The sequence below is a fragment of the Schistocerca gregaria genome, chromosome 4 (genome assembly GCF_023897955.1).
Source record: "Schistocerca gregaria isolate iqSchGreg1 chromosome 4, iqSchGreg1.2, whole genome shotgun sequence".
Classification (NCBI taxonomy): Eukaryota; Metazoa; Arthropoda; class Insecta; order Orthoptera; family Acrididae; genus Schistocerca; species Schistocerca gregaria.
This window is the reverse complement of record NC_064923.1, coordinates 571,885,235-571,903,307: the sequence shown is the minus strand read 5'-3', so window position 1 is coordinate 571,903,307 and position 18,073 is coordinate 571,885,235. Positions and strand designations below refer to the sequence as shown.

Genomic DNA, 18,073 nt, shown 5'->3' with positions numbered 1-18,073 from the left:
TAATTGTGACAGGAAAGCAAACCTTCCCTAACTTCATCCCTAATTAGAGTAGCACCAAATCTTTGTCAAACATCCTATTTTCTTATGTGGTCACTCTGAGCCAGTCCAAGAGCCCACCAAAGTTTGATGAAAGTTCGGAATGACTTCTGCAATTGTGCAGTAAGTTGTGTATATTGTTTGCACATTTGTAGGAAGCTCTTGATGGAATGACTGCTATGAGTAGCTGAATCAATAGAAATTAGATGATACTGAGTGGTATTGATTGTGTTCTGGTTGCTGCCTATGTTAGCTGGCAGACAACACTGTTTTTGTGATGTTTATTTCTACAAAACCTGAAGTAACATACACAATTAACAATCACTGAAATGTAGGGCACATCAGGTTGGCATCATTTTATTAATTGACATTTTAGAAGCATTAAACATGCACATGCGCACTCAATTGTGCACGCGTGTTAGTTATAGTTTTACCATAAACTGAATGAGGTACCAGTTGCTTTCCACAGGACATGGGAACATGTTATGTGCAGGAAAGGAATCTCAACATAAAGTTCATACTCTAAGAGGGTGTGGAATGGATGCAACAGTTTTAAATTAACTTTTCTATCGTAATAGTGTTACCTTCTTTCAGGTTTGTATTTAGATGTTATAGATAACCCTCCTCCCCTTGAACCATGGACCTTGCCGTTGGTGGGGAGGCTTGCGTGCCTCAACGATATAGATAGCTGTACCGTAGGTGCAACCACAACTGAGGGGTATCTGTTGGGAGGCCAGACAAACGTGTGGTTCCTGAAGAGGGGCAGCAGCCTTTTCAGTAGTCGCAGGGGCAACAGTCTGGATGATTTGACTGATCTGAGCTTGAACCACTTACCAAAATGGCCTTGCTGTTCTGGTACTGTGAACAGCTGAAAGCAAGGGGAAACTACAGCCGTAATTTTTCCCGAGGGCATGCAGCTTTACTGTATGATTAAATGATGATGGCGTCCTCTTGGGTAAAATATTCCGGAGGTAAAATAGTCCCCCATTTGGATCTCCGGGCAGGGTCTGCTCAAGAGGACGTCGTTATCAGGAGAAAGAAAACTGGCGTTCTATGGATCGGAGTGTGGAATGTCAGATTCCTTAATCGGGCAGGTAGGTTAGAAAATTTAAAAAGGGAAATGGATAGGTTAAATTTAGATATAGTGCGAATTAGTGAAGTTCAGTGGCAGGTGGAACAAGACTTTTGGTCAGGTGAATACAGGGTTATAAATACAAAATCAAATAGGGGTAATGCATGAGTAGGTTTAATAATGAATAAAACAATAGGAGTGCGAGTAAGCTACTACAAACAGCACAGAGAACGCATTGTTGTGGCCAAGATAGACACGAAGCCCACACCTACTACAGTAGTACAAGTTTATATGCCAACTAGCTCTGCAGATGACGAAGAAACTGATGTGATATATTATAAGATAAAATAAATTATTCAGGTAGTGATGGGAGACAAAAATTTAATAGTCATGGGTGACTGGAATTCGAGAGTAGGAAAAGGGAGAGAAGGAAACAGTAGGTGAATATGGATTGGGGCTAAGAAAATAAAATAGGAAGCTGCCTGGTAGAATTGTGCGCAGAGCATAACTTAATCATAGCTAACACTTGGTTCAAGAATCATGAAAGAAGGTTGTATACATGGAAGAACCCTGGAGATAACTAGAAGATATCAGATAGATTATATAATGGTAAGACAGAGATTTAGGAACCAGGTTTTAAATTGTAAGACTCTGACCACAATCTATTAGTTATGAACTGTAGATTAAAACTGAAGAAACTGCAAAAAGGTGGGAATTTAAGGAGGTGGGACCTGGATAAACTGAAAGAGCCAGAGGTTGTACAGGATTTCAGGGAGAGCATAAGGGAACAATTGACAGGAATGGGGGAAAGCAATACAGTAGAAGAAGAATGGGTAGCTTTGAGGGATGAAATAGTGAAGGCAGCAGAGGATAAAATAGGTAAAAAGACGAGGGCTAGTAGAAACCCTTGGGTAACAGAAGAAATATTGAATTTAATTGATGAAAGGAGGAAATATAAAAATGCAGTAAATGAAGCAGGCAGAAAAAAACACAAACGTCTCAAAAATGAGATTGACAGGAAGTGCAAAATGGCTAAGCAGGGATGGCTAGAGGACAAATGTAACGATGTAGAGGCTTATCTCACTAGGGGTAAGATAGATACTGCCTACAGCAAAATTAAAGAGACCTTTGGAGATAAGAGAACCACTTGTATGAACATCAAGAGGTCAGATGGAAACCCAGTTCTAAGCAAAGAAGGGAAGGCAGAAAGGTGGAAGGAGTATATAGAAGGTTTATACAAGGGCGATGTACTTGAGGACAATATTATGGAAATAGAAGAGGATGTAGATGAAGACGAAATGGCAGATATGATACTGCGTGAAGAGTTTGACAGAGCACTGAAAGACCGGAGTCAAAACAAGGCCCCCGGAGTAGACAACATTCCATTAGAACTACTGATAGCCTTGGGAGAGCCAGTCCTGAAAAAAATCTACCTTCTGGTGTGCAAGATGTATGAGACAGGCGAAATACCCTCAGACTTCAAGAAGACTATAATAATTCCATTCCCAAAGAAAGCAGGTGTTGACAGATGTGAAAATTACCGAACTATCAGTTTAAGAAGCTGCAAAATACTAACGCAAATTCTTTACAGACAAATGGTAAACTGATAGAAGCTGACCTCGGGGGAAGATCAGTTTGGATTCCATAGAAATGTTGTAACACGTGAGGCAATACTGACCCTACGACTTATCATAGAAGAAAGATTAAGGAAAGGCAAACCTACGTTTCTAGCATTTGTAGATTTAGAGAAAGCTTTTGACAAAGTTGATTGGAATACTCTCTTTCAAATTCTGAATGTGACAGGGGTAAAATACAGGGAGCGAAAGGCTATTTACAATTTGTACAGAAACCAGATGGCAGTTACAAGAGTCAATGGGTATGAAAGGGAAGCAGTGATTGGGAAGGGAGTGAGACAGGTTTGTAGCCTCACCCCGATGTTATTCAATCTGTATATTGAGCAAGCAGTAAAGGAAACAAAAGTAGGTATTAAAATCCATGAAGAAGAAATAAAAACTTTGAGGTTCGCCGATGACATAGTAATTCTGTCAGAGACAGCAAAGGTCTCCGAAAAGCAGTTGAACGGAATGGATAGTGTCTTGAAAGTAGAGTATAAGATGACCATCAACAAAAGCAAAATGAGGATAATGGAATGTAGTTGAATTAAGTCGGGTGATGCTGAGGGAAATGAGACAGTTAAAGTAGTGACGGAGTTTTGCTATTTGGGGAGCAAAATAACTGATGATGGTCAAAGTAGAGAGGATATAAAATGTAGACTGGCAATGGCAAGGAAAGCGTTTCTGAAGAAGAAAAATTTGTTAACATCAAGTATAGATTTAAAAGTCAGGAAGTCGTTTCTGGAAGTATTTGTATGGTGTGTAGCCATGTATGGAAGTGAAATGTGGATGATAAATAGTTTAGATAAGATGAGAATAGAAGCTTTCAAAATGTGGTGCTACAGAATGATGCTGAAGATCAGATGGGTAGATCACATAACTAAGTTGGAGGTATTGAATAGAATTGGGGAGAAGAGGAGCTTGTGGCACAACTTGACTAGAAGAAGGGATCGGTTGGTAGGACATGTTCTGAGGCATCGAGAGCTCACCAATTTAGTATTGGAGGGCAGCGTGGAGGGTAAAAATCGAAGAGGGAGACCAAGAGATGAATACACTAAGCAGATTCAGAGGGATGTAGGCTGTAGTAGGTACTGGGAGATGAAGAAGCTTGTGCAGGATAGAGTAGCTTGGAGAGCTGCATCAAGCCAGTCTCAGGACTGAAGACCACAACAGCAACAGATAATCCTCGTAGCATATATTACATTGATCAGCCACAGCATCATGACACTGTCCACTGCAATGTTTGATGCTGTCTGGTGGCGTTGTGTGTACAAGATGTGGTAACAAAAGTATGTAAGCAGAGCAGAGACATATGGGGGTCACCCTAGTGATGGTATGGACTGCTAATGGGGAAATCCTTTGAAATAAATGACTTTGACAAAGGTTTGATTATTATTATTATTATTATTATTATTATTATTATTATGCCCAGTCTGTGAACTAGTATCTTGAAAGCAGTGAGAAAGCAGTGAAGCTGGTTGAATGTTCATGTGCTACTGTCATGAGCATCTACAGAAATAAGTAGGACAGTGAAACTACCACTAGGCGCTAAATGGTTGGACATCCATGACTTCACAGAATGTGGAGTTTGCAGGCTCATCTTCTCTGTAAAGTAGGATAATAGTGATGTGAGGCATGTCTGCCAAAAAAAAGCACTATGCCGATGCACACACAAGTGTTTTTTGGAGTACACTGTTCATTGTACATTGATGAATATGGAGCTCTGCAGCAGACGACACCTGTACTCACAGGTTGACACAATGACATTATCATTTATAATTGCAGTGTGGATGGAATTATTGAGATTACACCATTGATCAATGGGAATGTGTTGACTCCTTGGGCGAATCACACTTTTGCTAAATTAGGTCACTGGCCACCTCCAGAAATGCCATCATCGAGATGAACAGCAGCGTGAAATGTGCAGTGTGCCAAGGACGCAGGCTGTTGGGAGCAGTACTATGCTATGGGATTCATTCTCCTGTGCTAGCATGGGACCTGTGGTAGTAGTCAAAGACACACTGACAGCTGCGAACCAACTGCATCCCTTTATGCCTGGTGTCTTCCCTGACAGTGGTGCCATCTTTCAGTAGTATAATTTTCTGTGTCGCTGAGCCAGAACTGTGGCTGGAGGAGCATTATAGTGAACTCATGTTAATGTCTCGACTACCAAATTCACATGATGTAAAGCTTATTGAGCCCATGTGGGTTGCTATAAAGCTGTTGACAAATGGACTGTGCAGAAGAATGTTGAGCATTGAGCGTGCCCAGTTTCTGACGTCATAACGTGGGGTAGCACGTTCGGGAGTCTTCCCGAACGTGCAGGGCAATATCTGGCAGGTCAGATATTCAGAGCGTGCATCTGAGCATTGAGTAATGAGATGGCACAATGCCACCTACGTCACGTGCATGCCATCTCCCTTCAGCACAGAGTTTTGAGGTGCCATATTGGCATTCATTTCAAACCTACACACATATATATGACGTTTCTGAATGCCAGCAAATTGGGAATCACTCGAAAACCCATTGTTAACTGTGTGATTCATTGGGAAAAAAATAATGAGAAACATCTTATTCGTGGCAAAAGTATTATTATAACTTGCGTGTGATGAGAGTATGCCATTTGAAGGCAACAACACACTGAGGATCCACCAAAAATGCATTTTTCTTGCTACAATTTGTTACAATTAAATTTCAATTAGTAATATAGCTACAATTAAAGCTTTTAGCAAGTGGCAGTGTATTAGAATTGCCTTTATGAGGTTTGTTGTCAGTTTAGCGTAGCGAGTAGCGTTACTGACTTCTATCGAAATGCATGAAACGCCAATTGTTCACGTCTGAAATTTTTTTTTTTTTTTTTTTTCCCGTGACATGCATGTAATAGATTCTGACACGTACTGTAGTATTTGATGTTATGTAAATATGAGTTCACCCTTTTTTGAGTAGTGAGTTTGTTTGATTGGCTTGATCTACAGGACAGCTTGCGCTACTTGTATAACAATATTTTGCTCCTTTTTCTTTTACGTTTCGTTATTCACATGCTGCAGAAATTCTGCTACTAGGTAGGAACATTGATCAAGTAAGAATGACCTTAGGGTTTTACTAAAATGTGGGAATGGTGAAATAATGCTTATCTTATGTGGAGAACTATTGAAAAACTTATATCGCACTGTTTGTAATAGAACTTTTATAAGGTTCAAATTAATTATGTAAATAAAATAGAAAGAAACTTCCACATGGGAAAAATATATTAAAAACAATGATTCCAAGACTTACCAAGCGGGAAAGCGCCGGTAGACAGGCACAATAAAATAACACACAAACACACACACAAAATTTCTAGCTTTCGCAACCAACGGTTGCTTCTTCAGGAAAGAGGGAAGGAGAGGGAAAGACGAAAGGATGTGGGTTTTAAGGGAGAGGGTAAGGAGTCATTCCAATCCCGGGAGCGGAAAGACTTACCTTAGGGGGAAAAAAAGGGAGAAAAAAGGATAGGTATATACTCGCGCACGCGCGCACACACACACACATATCCATCCGTACATATACAGACACAAGCCAACTTCGTCTTTTCTAGTGGTTGTAAATTCAAGTTTCCACTGACTGCTTTGCTCCTTTGTCTTGGGACAGTAATACACCCAGCACTCACCTTTAGTGAGCTGGCAGAAAACTTAAGACGTATGGATTGGCCCATACAGCTGCAATATTTCTGCTGCTTCTTGGATTTGTTGGGCTTTCTGGATGGATGTGTGTAATCACGAAACCCACTGGCTGGTGATTTTTTCCATGTTCAGAATGTCATGCAAGATGTTGGAAACTGGTCTATGGCTGATTTTAACTTTTTCTTCTATTGCCAGTCTTTGGCCACCAGGGCCTCCACATCTCTTGTTAAACCTGGCCCTCCACAGTGAAATGGTCTGCCACTTTGTTTTTCTTCATTCAGGCTTATTTTCTACACTGGAAATGCCTGCACCTGCTAACCACTGTGTCATGTGATGATGCATTGCTGTCATACACTTCCACCAACTCAGCATTGCCTGTTGCTATGTTGCCCACCTAAAATACTGGACACTAATTGCCGCACAATACTCCACTGTATCAGTAGTTTGCTCCATGTTTTTTTAACTTATCTGGAAGTGTACTGTTACTGTGGTGCAGGGATTTCAGTGTGTACCATGACTACAGACATGTAAGGTGTACCTGCAAAGAAACAAACAAAGAAATTACTTACATAACTATTTTGGAGGTGATAATTAAAACTTTATCCTTACTGCTCACACTGTAATTGGAAAATAACTAACACATTCGATAAAACAACAATAATCACAATTAGCTCCATGGAACGTGCAAATAAGTGACTAACCAACTAAATAACCACAACTATTTTTAAGCTTGACTCCATCTTCAGTCAGTAATTTACATTTCATGTTCAAACTAAATACAGACTGATTATGTTTTGTTTTAGGAAAATAACATACTTTCTCACCTGAAACAAAATGCAGTTTGAAAGGAAATGTAGGCTCCTGTTTGAAGATGAACTTAGGTCTGAAATTTATTGTCCTTAATGAGTCATTCATTTAGTGAAATTGTAACTTGTAATGAACAATATCATTATGCTTCCAAATAGTCATTGTAATTCTAAATACCTACAGAATTTTGCAGACTTGGACAAACTAATGTTTTGTCTATTTGCCCATAGAATCATTTTGAGTTAAGGTAAACTCACAATAATGAACAGGCCCCATTCTTGTTTTGACTGTAAATATGCATATGAAAGTGTTCACCATTAGCTTAGCTATCCATTAGTGTTGTTTGGTGAATAATGTTGGCATGGTACACCTGATCTTCAGATTAAATTTCCCAAATTAGAACTGTGTTATGGTTTAGGAGGTTAACATTGCAGGTCAGCATCAAGCTTTACTATAGTTAACTGCTGCATCTGAGGACCTGGGACAAGCTTCACAACTCTTAGTTGAACCAACATGCATAGATATTTTATGTTGTTGTTGTGGGTGATTGTCTTCAGTGTGATAGAGGTCATCATGCTAATCTTTCCTGTGCAAGCCTCTTCACCTCTGTGTAACTACTCCAACCTACATCCATTTCAACCTGCATACTGTTGTTGAGCCGTGGTCTCGCTTCACACTATTCCTTTATGCCAATGCGTGTGTCCCATGAACATAAGAGGTGTGTTCAAAAATAAATCGACATTTTGAAACAGCGCACCAACCAGCAGAGAGAGTGCGCTGCGGGTACTGAGTGCAGCTAGCAGCAGGCTTAGACAACAACCTGCCATTTGCCTCATGTCTCTCGGGCAGGTAGCAAGTGAACCACAGCCACTGAAGTAAGCAAGTGTACAGTCTGCTTATCAGATTATTTCAGTGAAGGAGCTTGAAGAACGACGTGTGTGTGAAATTCTGCTACAAACTTGGCAAAACTTTCACAGAGACATTTCAAATGCTTAGCCAAGACATATTGGAAGGACTGTACGATTCGCACACAGTGCTATGAGTGGTTTAAACATTTTGAACCGGGCATAATGTCGGTCTGTGACGATTCTAAGTCTGAATGTCCTAGCACATCAACAAATGATGGCCATGTATATTTCATTTGTGCTGTGACTCGCATAAATTGTCGTTTAAGTGTCTGGGAAGTTGCTGAGGAGGTGGGCATCAGTGTAGGGTCATGCCATCAAAGATTGAGTGAAAAACTTGAGATGCAATGTTGACTGAAGATCAGAACCAGACCCATATTGAAATGTGTGAGGAACTGCTTGCCACTGTTAGTGTAAATGAAAACTTTCTTAAGAACATCATAAAAGGCGATCAGACGTGGATGTATGGCTATGATGCTGAAACAAAGATGCAGTCGTCACAGTGGGTGGACATGGGGTCACCTCGTCCAAAAAAAGCACACGAGTCAGTCAGAGAACAAAGTGATGTTGGCTGTGTTTTTTGACTACAAAGGCATTATCCATCATGAATTTGAGCCACATGGTCAGATGCTAAACAAGGAAGTCTACCAGGGAATCCTGTGCCCAGGAAGAGGTGTGACTTGTGGGAAGACCAGAGTTGGATGTTGCATCATGACAATGTGCCCACTCACGCATCACTCCTTGTCTGCAGCTATGTAGAAAAGTACTACATTCTCGTAGTGCCCCATCCACCGTATTCTCCAGATCTAGCCCTAGCAGGCTTTTTCCTGTTTCCCAAACTGAAAAACACATTGAAAGGACATCATTTTCAAACCATAGAGGAGATACAGGACAATGAGATGGGAAACGTGTGCGCCATCCCACAAAATGTGTTCCAGGAGGTGTTCCAAAACTGGAAGAAATGATGGGAATGGTGTATTGACAGTAGAGGGTACTATTTTGTTCTTAAAATGTTGTACAATAAGCAATAAAGCTTATACAGCAAAAGTTCAGTTTCTTTTTGAACACACCATGTATCTCCTCATTTAGTCAGACCTACACTACTCAACTCAGTTTATTATCTTTTTCATTGATTATCAGTTCTAATCATCTATTCCTCACCATTCCTATGCAACACTACATTTCAAAAGCATTTGTGCTCTTCTTTGTTGTCCTACAAGGGTCGTCCTATAAATAGTGATGAAAAAAAAATTAAACCCAATAGCATAAATAGGGAAACATCTTTTGAGATGCTGCATATTTCTGCACCTTTGTCAGTTACAATCAGTGTCAGAGCTGTACTGTCAAAATGTCATCTATTTGAGACACTCTTTACAAGCAAATGTGATGTAATTGAACAGTTAGTTGCAAAAAAAGAAGCCTGGGGAACATCTGTAAACATTTGCATGTAGTGTATGAAATATTTGAATGTGGTGTATGATAATGATGTAGTTGTAGGAGTACTGTTGAATGATGGATACAGAGATTTAATGCATCATGAAGTGCAGAAACTGAGCTGCGTGATCAGCCATGTTAAGGACGGCTTGTCACAGCCTCACATCCAGCTCACACGACTTGGTGAATTACAATAATGCCATTATTTGTGTAGACTGGCACATCACAACATGACAGTTGGCTCTACAGCTGTTTGTGAGCATTCAAACACGTTTCCATGTTTGATTTGACAAGAATCCAAAAGAAATTTTGTTTCAACATGACAATACATGTCCACATGCAACTCTGACAATCCAGGCACATATCGCCAGATTGGGTTGGACATTATTATCTCATCTACATGGTAGCCCAGACCCTCAGGCTTCCATCTGTTTGGGCTACTTATGCTTTCTCTTTCAAGGTGGTGAGGCCATAATTCATGAAGTGAAACAATGGGTAAGGACACAGGACAAGCTTTTACTGACAGGGAATACATGCTCTTACACAATGCTGTCAGAATGCTATAAAATGTGATGGTGAATATGTTGACAAACAGTACATGTAAAAGGAATGTTGACTGATATTGTAACCAAATCTAACTCCTAAGAGTAAATAGATTCGGAGAAAAAAATTGTGGCGCATTATTTATTGAACAACACTCTCCACATGTCACTTGCAGGCAAGGCAACACTCCAAACACTTTCAGAAGTGAGGTTCGAGTCCTCCCTCGGGCATAGGTGTGTGTTTGTTCTTAGGATAATTTAGGTTAAGTAGTGTGTAAGCTTAGGGACTGATGACGTTAGCAGTTAAGTCCTGTAAGATTTCACACTTTTTTTAGAAGTGACTTTCCAAGACTAAATATTATGTATTAGTCAAAAATAATAAGAGTTTTCTGAAATAACTCCAGACCTAAAAGTGACATTGCATTACACAAGATACATCCCATGAAACCTCTGCCCCCAGAAAAGCTGGTTTTGTAATTGCTTTGCATGTTTTATGTATACAGACTTTACTGCAAAAAGTAGCACTTGTTATGATATGGGATTTAAGATGGTGTCATACTTTCACGCAAAGTGGTTGGTTTTTCATGGTACGGAAACAAAATTCAGAATTTTGGAGTGTCAAAGGTACATCATATGAACTTATTTTTTATGTGTTTTCACGCTTTTCAGGAAGCGATGACGTTGTTGCTGGCCATACTGTTGGTTGGTGACCGCATGAGTCCTGTGAACTTCGTCGGGCTGCTGTTGTGCATGGCAGGTATAATGGTCCACACTTTGGGCCGCACCTCGGCGGCTCTACACTCCAGTGGTAACAGGCAGGATGAATACCAACTTACTGACAAGCTGCCCCTGCTGTCTGCAGAGGGTGAGACCCATGTGAAATTCCTGGTCCATGAAACCAGCAGCAGTGAAGATGAGAGTGGTGATGACTCAAACCAAGTGCTCTTCAGTATAAAGCAGAGGAGGGACAACCCTGTGAGATAACCATTTCTGATGCTGAAGCAGTACGTCTGTCTGTATGTTACAGACATGTGATTTTATATGAGTATTGTTTGCATTTAAAAAGACATGATCTCTCTTTTATACCAAGTGTACATTCTTTGTAGTTGGAATAAAGAGTTTATATACAAAGTAAGTAAACAGATTTCTACTTTACTGAACTTGGACTTACATCTGTTATATACAGGGTATGTAAACTTTGTGGAAACATTTGTAAGGACATATGAAAGAGAAATAATAAATAAACCATTGAAACAAACACATTTTAATTTTCAAGTGAGAGGGTGGCAATTGTTAATTGTTTACCTTGTTTACATTTCAGGTTACAAATGTTGTCCAATATGATGACCATCCACAACAACCTGTAACCTCACTAGAAATACCACTTCATAATTGTTCAAAGTATTTTTCAGACAGTGGGCCATGGAATGTTTAGGTGTCATGACTCAGCTTGTGAAATGCATGAAGATCACATGTTGCATCTAGCATTCTCAGCCATGGCAACAGTAATTTCTTAAACAGTTTGTGATGTGATTGGCCCTAAGCCTCTTACAGGAGCAATTCTCAACTCGAACTTCCGAATAATGTTCTTCAATCCTGGTGCAGGAAGAGGACCTCTCTGTATTCCTTTAATACATCAATACTTGTAAAGATCAGCAGCACTATTACTGTAGTTTTGATAAAACAGCTTTATGAATAAAGCCCTCCTCCTCTTGTCCACACCCGTGTTGACTACCTGCAACTGTAACACACACTTATACTCGTGTTCCAACCCTATGTCACTGGACCAGTACTGGCACCTAAAAGCAAGTCATGACACTAACACAACTAACAATGTGAATCCTGCAGCACACAGTCCCACTCCTACAAAATGTGGTAAATAGTTTTTCTTCTTCATTCACTCAGATAGTGAACATTTAATTATAACCACCCTGTATTATGGTGCTTAAGAGCTCCAGCTGGTCTTAACCAAAGTGGACAAATAAAGAAGTGGGGAGGTCAGAGATATGATTGAGATTAAGACAACACTACTAGAGCAAGTCAGAATATCAAAACTTGAATGGCTGGGGTACATGTCCAGGGTGGAATGAACACGGAAAGCTGGAGTAAAATTGGTGATAGAAGCTGAAGGAACTCGGCATGTAAGAAATCCAAGAACATGCTGGGTGGACAGCATGAAATGGACACTGCATTTAGAAAAAGAATGCTGGATGATGTCGTGAACAGTAGAATTTTGTGACTTTTATCTACATCTACATTTATACTCCGCAAGTCACCCAATGGTGTGTGGAGGAGGGCACTTTACGTGCCACTGTCATTACTTCTCTTTCCTGTTCCAGTCTCGTATGGTTCGCGGGAAGAACGACTGTCTGAAAGCCTCTGTGCGCGCTCTAATCTCTCTAATTTTACATTCGTGATCTCCTCAGGAGGTATAAGTAGGGGGAAGCAATATATTCGATACCTCATCCAGAAACACAACCTCTCGAAACCTGGCGAGCAAGCTACACCGCGATGCAGAGCGCCTCTCTTGCAGAGTTTGCCACTTGAGTTTGTTAAACATCTCTGTAACGCTATCACGGTTACCAAATAACCCTGTGATGAAACTCCTAACCAGGAGTGAAGTGTATAATTTTATCTGTGTGTTTTGATAGTTTAGTTTCTTGAGTTTCTGTGTGTTAATTTAATATCTGATAGACACAGTTCTCACATTTTCGTTTGCAACAGAAAGTAAACTGATTTTGTGACATTTACAAGTTTCTAATCATATGAATTATTTAATCTCATCTGAATGCTTTGGTTGTTCAGTTTTTGAATCTCTGCATATTAATCTAATTTATTACAAACAGTTCTTGCGTTTTCGTCAAGGTCTACAGTAGAGTTCCGTAGCACGTCAGTAGTCCGTTTGTCTTGTCTTTAGTATGGATAGTGACTGTGACTGTTGCAGTTGTGAACCATGTTGATGACACTTCACTCTCAGCTCTATGCTGTAATGGCTTCGGCTACACAGCTTGAAGCTGCAGTGGTTGGGCATCACTATTGTGGGCCAACCGTGGGGATCCAATGGACATCCAGCACATCCGAGTCTTCTGAATAGTCCGCTTTGGTGGCCAGCCCAGTTAATGCTTGCACTAAGGTTGACCCCTCACCCATGGTCAAGTTGGAGGTCACCTTGGGGCATGACAGGTGGCAAAAGACTTCCCAGGGGACTGCACATAAGGCCTCTCCTCTTAGTTTGACAAACAGGTTCCAGGTGCTGTATGTGGCTGACACTGTCGCTCAGCCTGCAAGATCCAGGAATTGACAGAGGGTGGGATTATTAGTAGTTAGGAGCTCCAATGTTAGGCACATTATGCCCTTAGGGAAAGGGCTTCCAAAAAGGGGAAGAAAGCCAATGTGCACTCTGCGTGCATACCAGGTGTGGTCCTTCCAGATGCCATGAAGAGCACAGGGTGCAGCCAGCTGCAGGTGGTGGCTCACACTACCATTGATGTGTGTCACTTTGGATTGGAAGAGATTCTCTGGTTTCGAGCAGCTAACAGAAGTGGTAAAGGCTCCCAGTCTTGCTTGCAAGATGAAAGCAGAGCTCACCATTTGCACCATAGTCGACAGGACCGATTGCGGACCTCTAGTACAGAGCCGAATGGAGGGTCTAAATCAGGGGCTCAGACAGCTCAGTGACAGTGTAGGCTGCAGATTCCTCTACTTGCACCATAGGGTGGTTGGGTTTTGGGCTCCTCTGAATAGGTCAGGAGTCCACTACACGCAAGAGGCCGCTGCTTAGGTAGCAGATGCTGTATGGTGTGGACTGGGCATTTTTTTGGGTTAGAGGGTCGTGGAGAAATACAAAAAGGGCTTCAGTCTCCGAGGTTGCAGGCCGATCACAGGAAGAATGCAGATACAGGAACCATTGGTATAACAATTGTAAATTGTCGTAGGTGTGTTGGGAAAGTACCAAAGCTTCAAGTGCTAATGGTAACCACTAATGCTCAAATTTTTACAGGCACTGAAAGTTGGCTAAAGCCGGAGATAAGTTCAGCTGTAATTTTTGCGAGAAACCTAACAGTGTTCCGAACGGAGAGGCTAAACACAGTCGGCCGTGGCGTGTTTGTTGCTGTTAGAAATAATTTATCTTGTCGCAAAATTGAAGTAGATAGCTCCTGTGAGTTATGGATAGAGGTCATTCTTGGCAACTGGAATAAAATAATAATTGGGTCCTTTTAATGAGCTCCCAATTCAGATGTTGCTGAAAGGTTCAAAGAAAACTTGAGTTTAATCTCAAACCAGCACCCAACTCATACAATTATAGTTGGTAGTGACTTTAATTTACCCTCGATATGTTAGCGAAAATACATGTCTAAATCCGAAGGTATGCATAAAACTTCATCCGAAATTGTGATAAATGCATTCTCTGAAAATTATTTCAAGCAGTTTGTTTATGAGCCCACACAAATGGTAGTGAAAACACACTTGACCTCGTAACAAAAACTAACTTTGAGCCAATAATAAGCATCAAAATGAATACAGGGATTAGTGAACAGAGGGTTGTAATAGCGAGATTGAATACTGCAACCTCCAATCCTCCAAAAGTAAACAAAAAATATACCTATTCAAAAAGCGGGCAAAAGTCCTTAGAGAGAATCGACACTCCTTCTAAATTAACGTTGTAAGTTTATACCAGACGTGACTTGAATTCAAACAAAAAGTATCGGCAGCAATTGAGAGATTTATACCAAATAAATTAATAAACAATGAAGCTTATCCTCCTTGGTACACAAAACAGATCAGAACACACTTGGAGCAACAATGAAAAAAACATGCCAAATTTAAACAGACGCAAAATTTACAAGATTGGTACTCTTTTACAGAAGCTCAAAATTTAGCATGGACTTCAAAGCGAGATGCTTGAAATAGTTTCCACAACAAAACTTTGTCTCAAAACCTGGTTGAAAATCCAAAGTGATTCTGGTTGTATGTGAAGTATGTTAGTGACAAGAAACAATCAATACCTTCTCTGTGTGATAGCAATGGAGATACTATCGAAGACAGTGCTGCCAAAGCATAGTTACTAAACACAGCCTTCCAAAATGCCTTCACAAAAGAAGATGAAGTAAATATTCCAGAATTTGAATCGAGAAGAGCTGCGAACATGAATAACGTAGAAATAGGTATCCCCAGAGCTGTGAAGCAACTTAACTAACTTAATAAAAGCAAGTCTTTTGGTCCAGACTCTACACCAGTTAGATTCCTTTCAGAGTATGCTGATACAATAGCTCCATACTTGACAATCATATGCAACCATTCGCTCGACTAAAGATCTGTACCCAACGACTGGAAAGTTTCACAGTTCACACCAATACTCAAGGAAGGTAGTGGGAGTAATCCACTAAATTACAGACCCATATCATTAACATCAATATGCAGCATGATTTTTTTTAACATGTATTCTAACATTATGCATTACCTTGAAGAGAATGGTCTATTGACACACAGTCAACATGGATTTAGGAAACATCGTTCTTATGAAACACAACTGACTCTTCACTCACACGAAATGTTTTGTGCTATTGACAAGGGATTTCAAATTGATTCCTTATTTTTAGATTTCCAGAAGGCTTTTGACACTGTACCACACAAGCGGCTTGTAGTGAAATTGCATGTTTATGGAATATCATCTCAGATTCGTGATTTCCTGTCAGAGAGGTCATATTTTGTAATAATTGACAGAAAGTCATAGAGTAAAACAGAAGTGATTTCTGGCTTCCCCAAGGTAGTGTTATTGGCCCTTTGCTGTTCCTCATCTACATAAACGATTTAGGAGACAATCTGAGCTGCTGTCCTAAGTTGTTTGCAGATGATGCTGTCACATATCAACTAGTAAAGTCATCAGAAGATCAAAATAAATTGCAAAATGATTTAGAAAAGATATCTGTATGGTGCAAAAAAGGGCAATTGACCCTAAAAAATGAAAAGTGTGAGGTCATCCACATGAGTGCCAAAAGAAATTGTTGAATCTCAATTACAAGAAAAATCAATCAAATCTAAAGGCAGTAAATTCAACTATATACCTCGGAATTACAATTACGAACAACTTAAATTGGAAGGAACATCAGAAAATGTTGTGGGGAACACTAACCAAAGGCTGCGTTCTGTTGGCAGAACACTTAGTAAATGTAAAAGATCTACCAAAGAGACTGCAAACTATGCTTGTCCGTCCTCTTTTAGAATACTGCTGCTCAGTGTCGGATCCTTACCAGATAGGACCGATGGAGTACATTGTGTGTGTGTGTGTGTGTGTGTGTGTGTGTGTGTGTGTGTGTGTGTGTGTGTGTGTGTGTTTGAAGTTTACGGGCGCTAAACAGCACGGTCATCAGCGCCCAAGCACATAAAAACAGGAACACATACAGTCAAGGGACTAAGACGAACATCGATCAAGGAGAATGGCTAAAAGACGCAGACCTGATGCAGTTCCAAATCCCCACATACAGAGGCAAAACAAGAGGAGAAGGAACACACTAAAAAAGGAAAGGAAACACAAGGAAAAGAGAACAGAAACCGAAGGGAAACAAGGAGGTAATCGTGACTTGCGGACCTCTTACCTAAAACCTGGGTGAGCCAGTCACCCAGCAGCAAATTAAAACCCTCTCCCTAAAATCCGAGGCAAGAAATTGGACAGGACACAAAACCGTAAGACCTTAACTACAGTCGTTGCGTCGTCTTGCAAAATAGAGGGCAAATCCGGTGGCAAAGAAACCACCGCCCTCTGGTCAGAGAATAAAAGACAGTCAAGTACAATGTGGCGGACAGTAATCTGGACGCCACAAGCATTGCAGATTGGGGGGTTAATTAAAAAAAATTTAAATTAAAAAAAATGCTTTTTTCACTTTGGTGGAATATTCTCACGAAATTTGTATCATCACCTTTCTCCTCCTAATGCAAAAATATTTTGTTGATACTGATCTTCATAGGGAGAAACGATCATTGTAATAAAATAAGGGAATCAGAGCTTGCACAGAAAGATACAGCTGTTTGTTTTTTCCACACGCTGTATGAGATTGGAATACTAGAGAGTTGTGAAGGTGGTTTGATGAACCCTCTGCCAGGCACTTAAATGTGATTTTCAGAGTATCCCTGTAGATGTAGATTTATCTTGACAAAATATTTCATCCATAAGGGATGACATTATGAGGGCTAAATCTGTTGATAAATACCAGTAAAACAGTTTCTGCGTTTTAGGAAGATACAGAAGAGGCCTTTTCACAAATCCTGGGGAACTAGAACTGTTTGATAATGATGATGCTGATATGAAGAATTTGTCAGGGAGTAAAGTATTCATGATTCTTTTAAAAATCTTTGCACTTCTATATAAAACTCCTATTTGATCCATAGACTTGGATATGTAATCTGTTATTAACCACAAATACCCTTAGGGAGTAAATGATTCATCACTTAAGTGCAGTATGTAATAGATAAAAGCAGTCCCATTCTGTAAAAAAAAACACAGAACTAAATCTTCTGATCACATGACGTGTCTCATTAAATTCACAACTATAGTTGTTACTTGTTGCTTGAAAGTGGTCTTGGCATCTGTTTGTCATTCTGTGAAAAAGGAAGATTAGGGTTTAATGTTCTGTCACCATCTATGTCATTAGAGACGGCGCAGAATCTCAGATTGTTTCAAGGGTGGGGAAGGAAATCGGTCACTCTCTTTCATAGAAACCATCCTGGCATTTGCCTCAAGTGATTTAGGGAAATCGCATCAAACCTAAATCAGGATGGTTGAATGTAGATTTGAAACAACATTCTCCTGAATGCAAGACCAATATGCTAACCTGCACGACCTCACTTGGTGTCTTCCTCTCACTTACTCCAGTAAAATATATTGTATTCTGTGGATGAAAGTGGATGTGTAGTTAAAGTTTACTTCCGTTCTGGTTCTTTTAGAAGTCTTACCAAATTTTTCATGAACCGTTCCTGAACTCCAGTATGTGTGCAAAAACTATTG

At 40.2% G+C, this 18,073-nt stretch overlaps 1 protein-coding gene across 3 annotated transcripts in view; it reads left to right on the top strand.

Annotated features, from left to right (window-relative positions):
• The window catches only part of LOC126365924 (solute carrier family 35 member C2), a 128,798-nt gene extending 117,469 nt beyond the window's left edge, over nt 1-11,329 (top strand). For all 3 annotated transcript variants that reach the window (XM_050008675.1, XM_050008677.1, XM_050008676.1), the window contains one exon: nt 10,741-11,329. In XM_050008675.1, the coding sequence (XP_049864632.1) occupies nt 10,741-11,055 (315 nt within the window). In that variant the 3' untranslated portion in view covers nt 11,056-11,329. The remainder of the gene's footprint in view (nt 1-10,740) is intronic.
• The last annotated feature ends 6,744 nt before the right edge of the window (nt 11,330-18,073 follow it).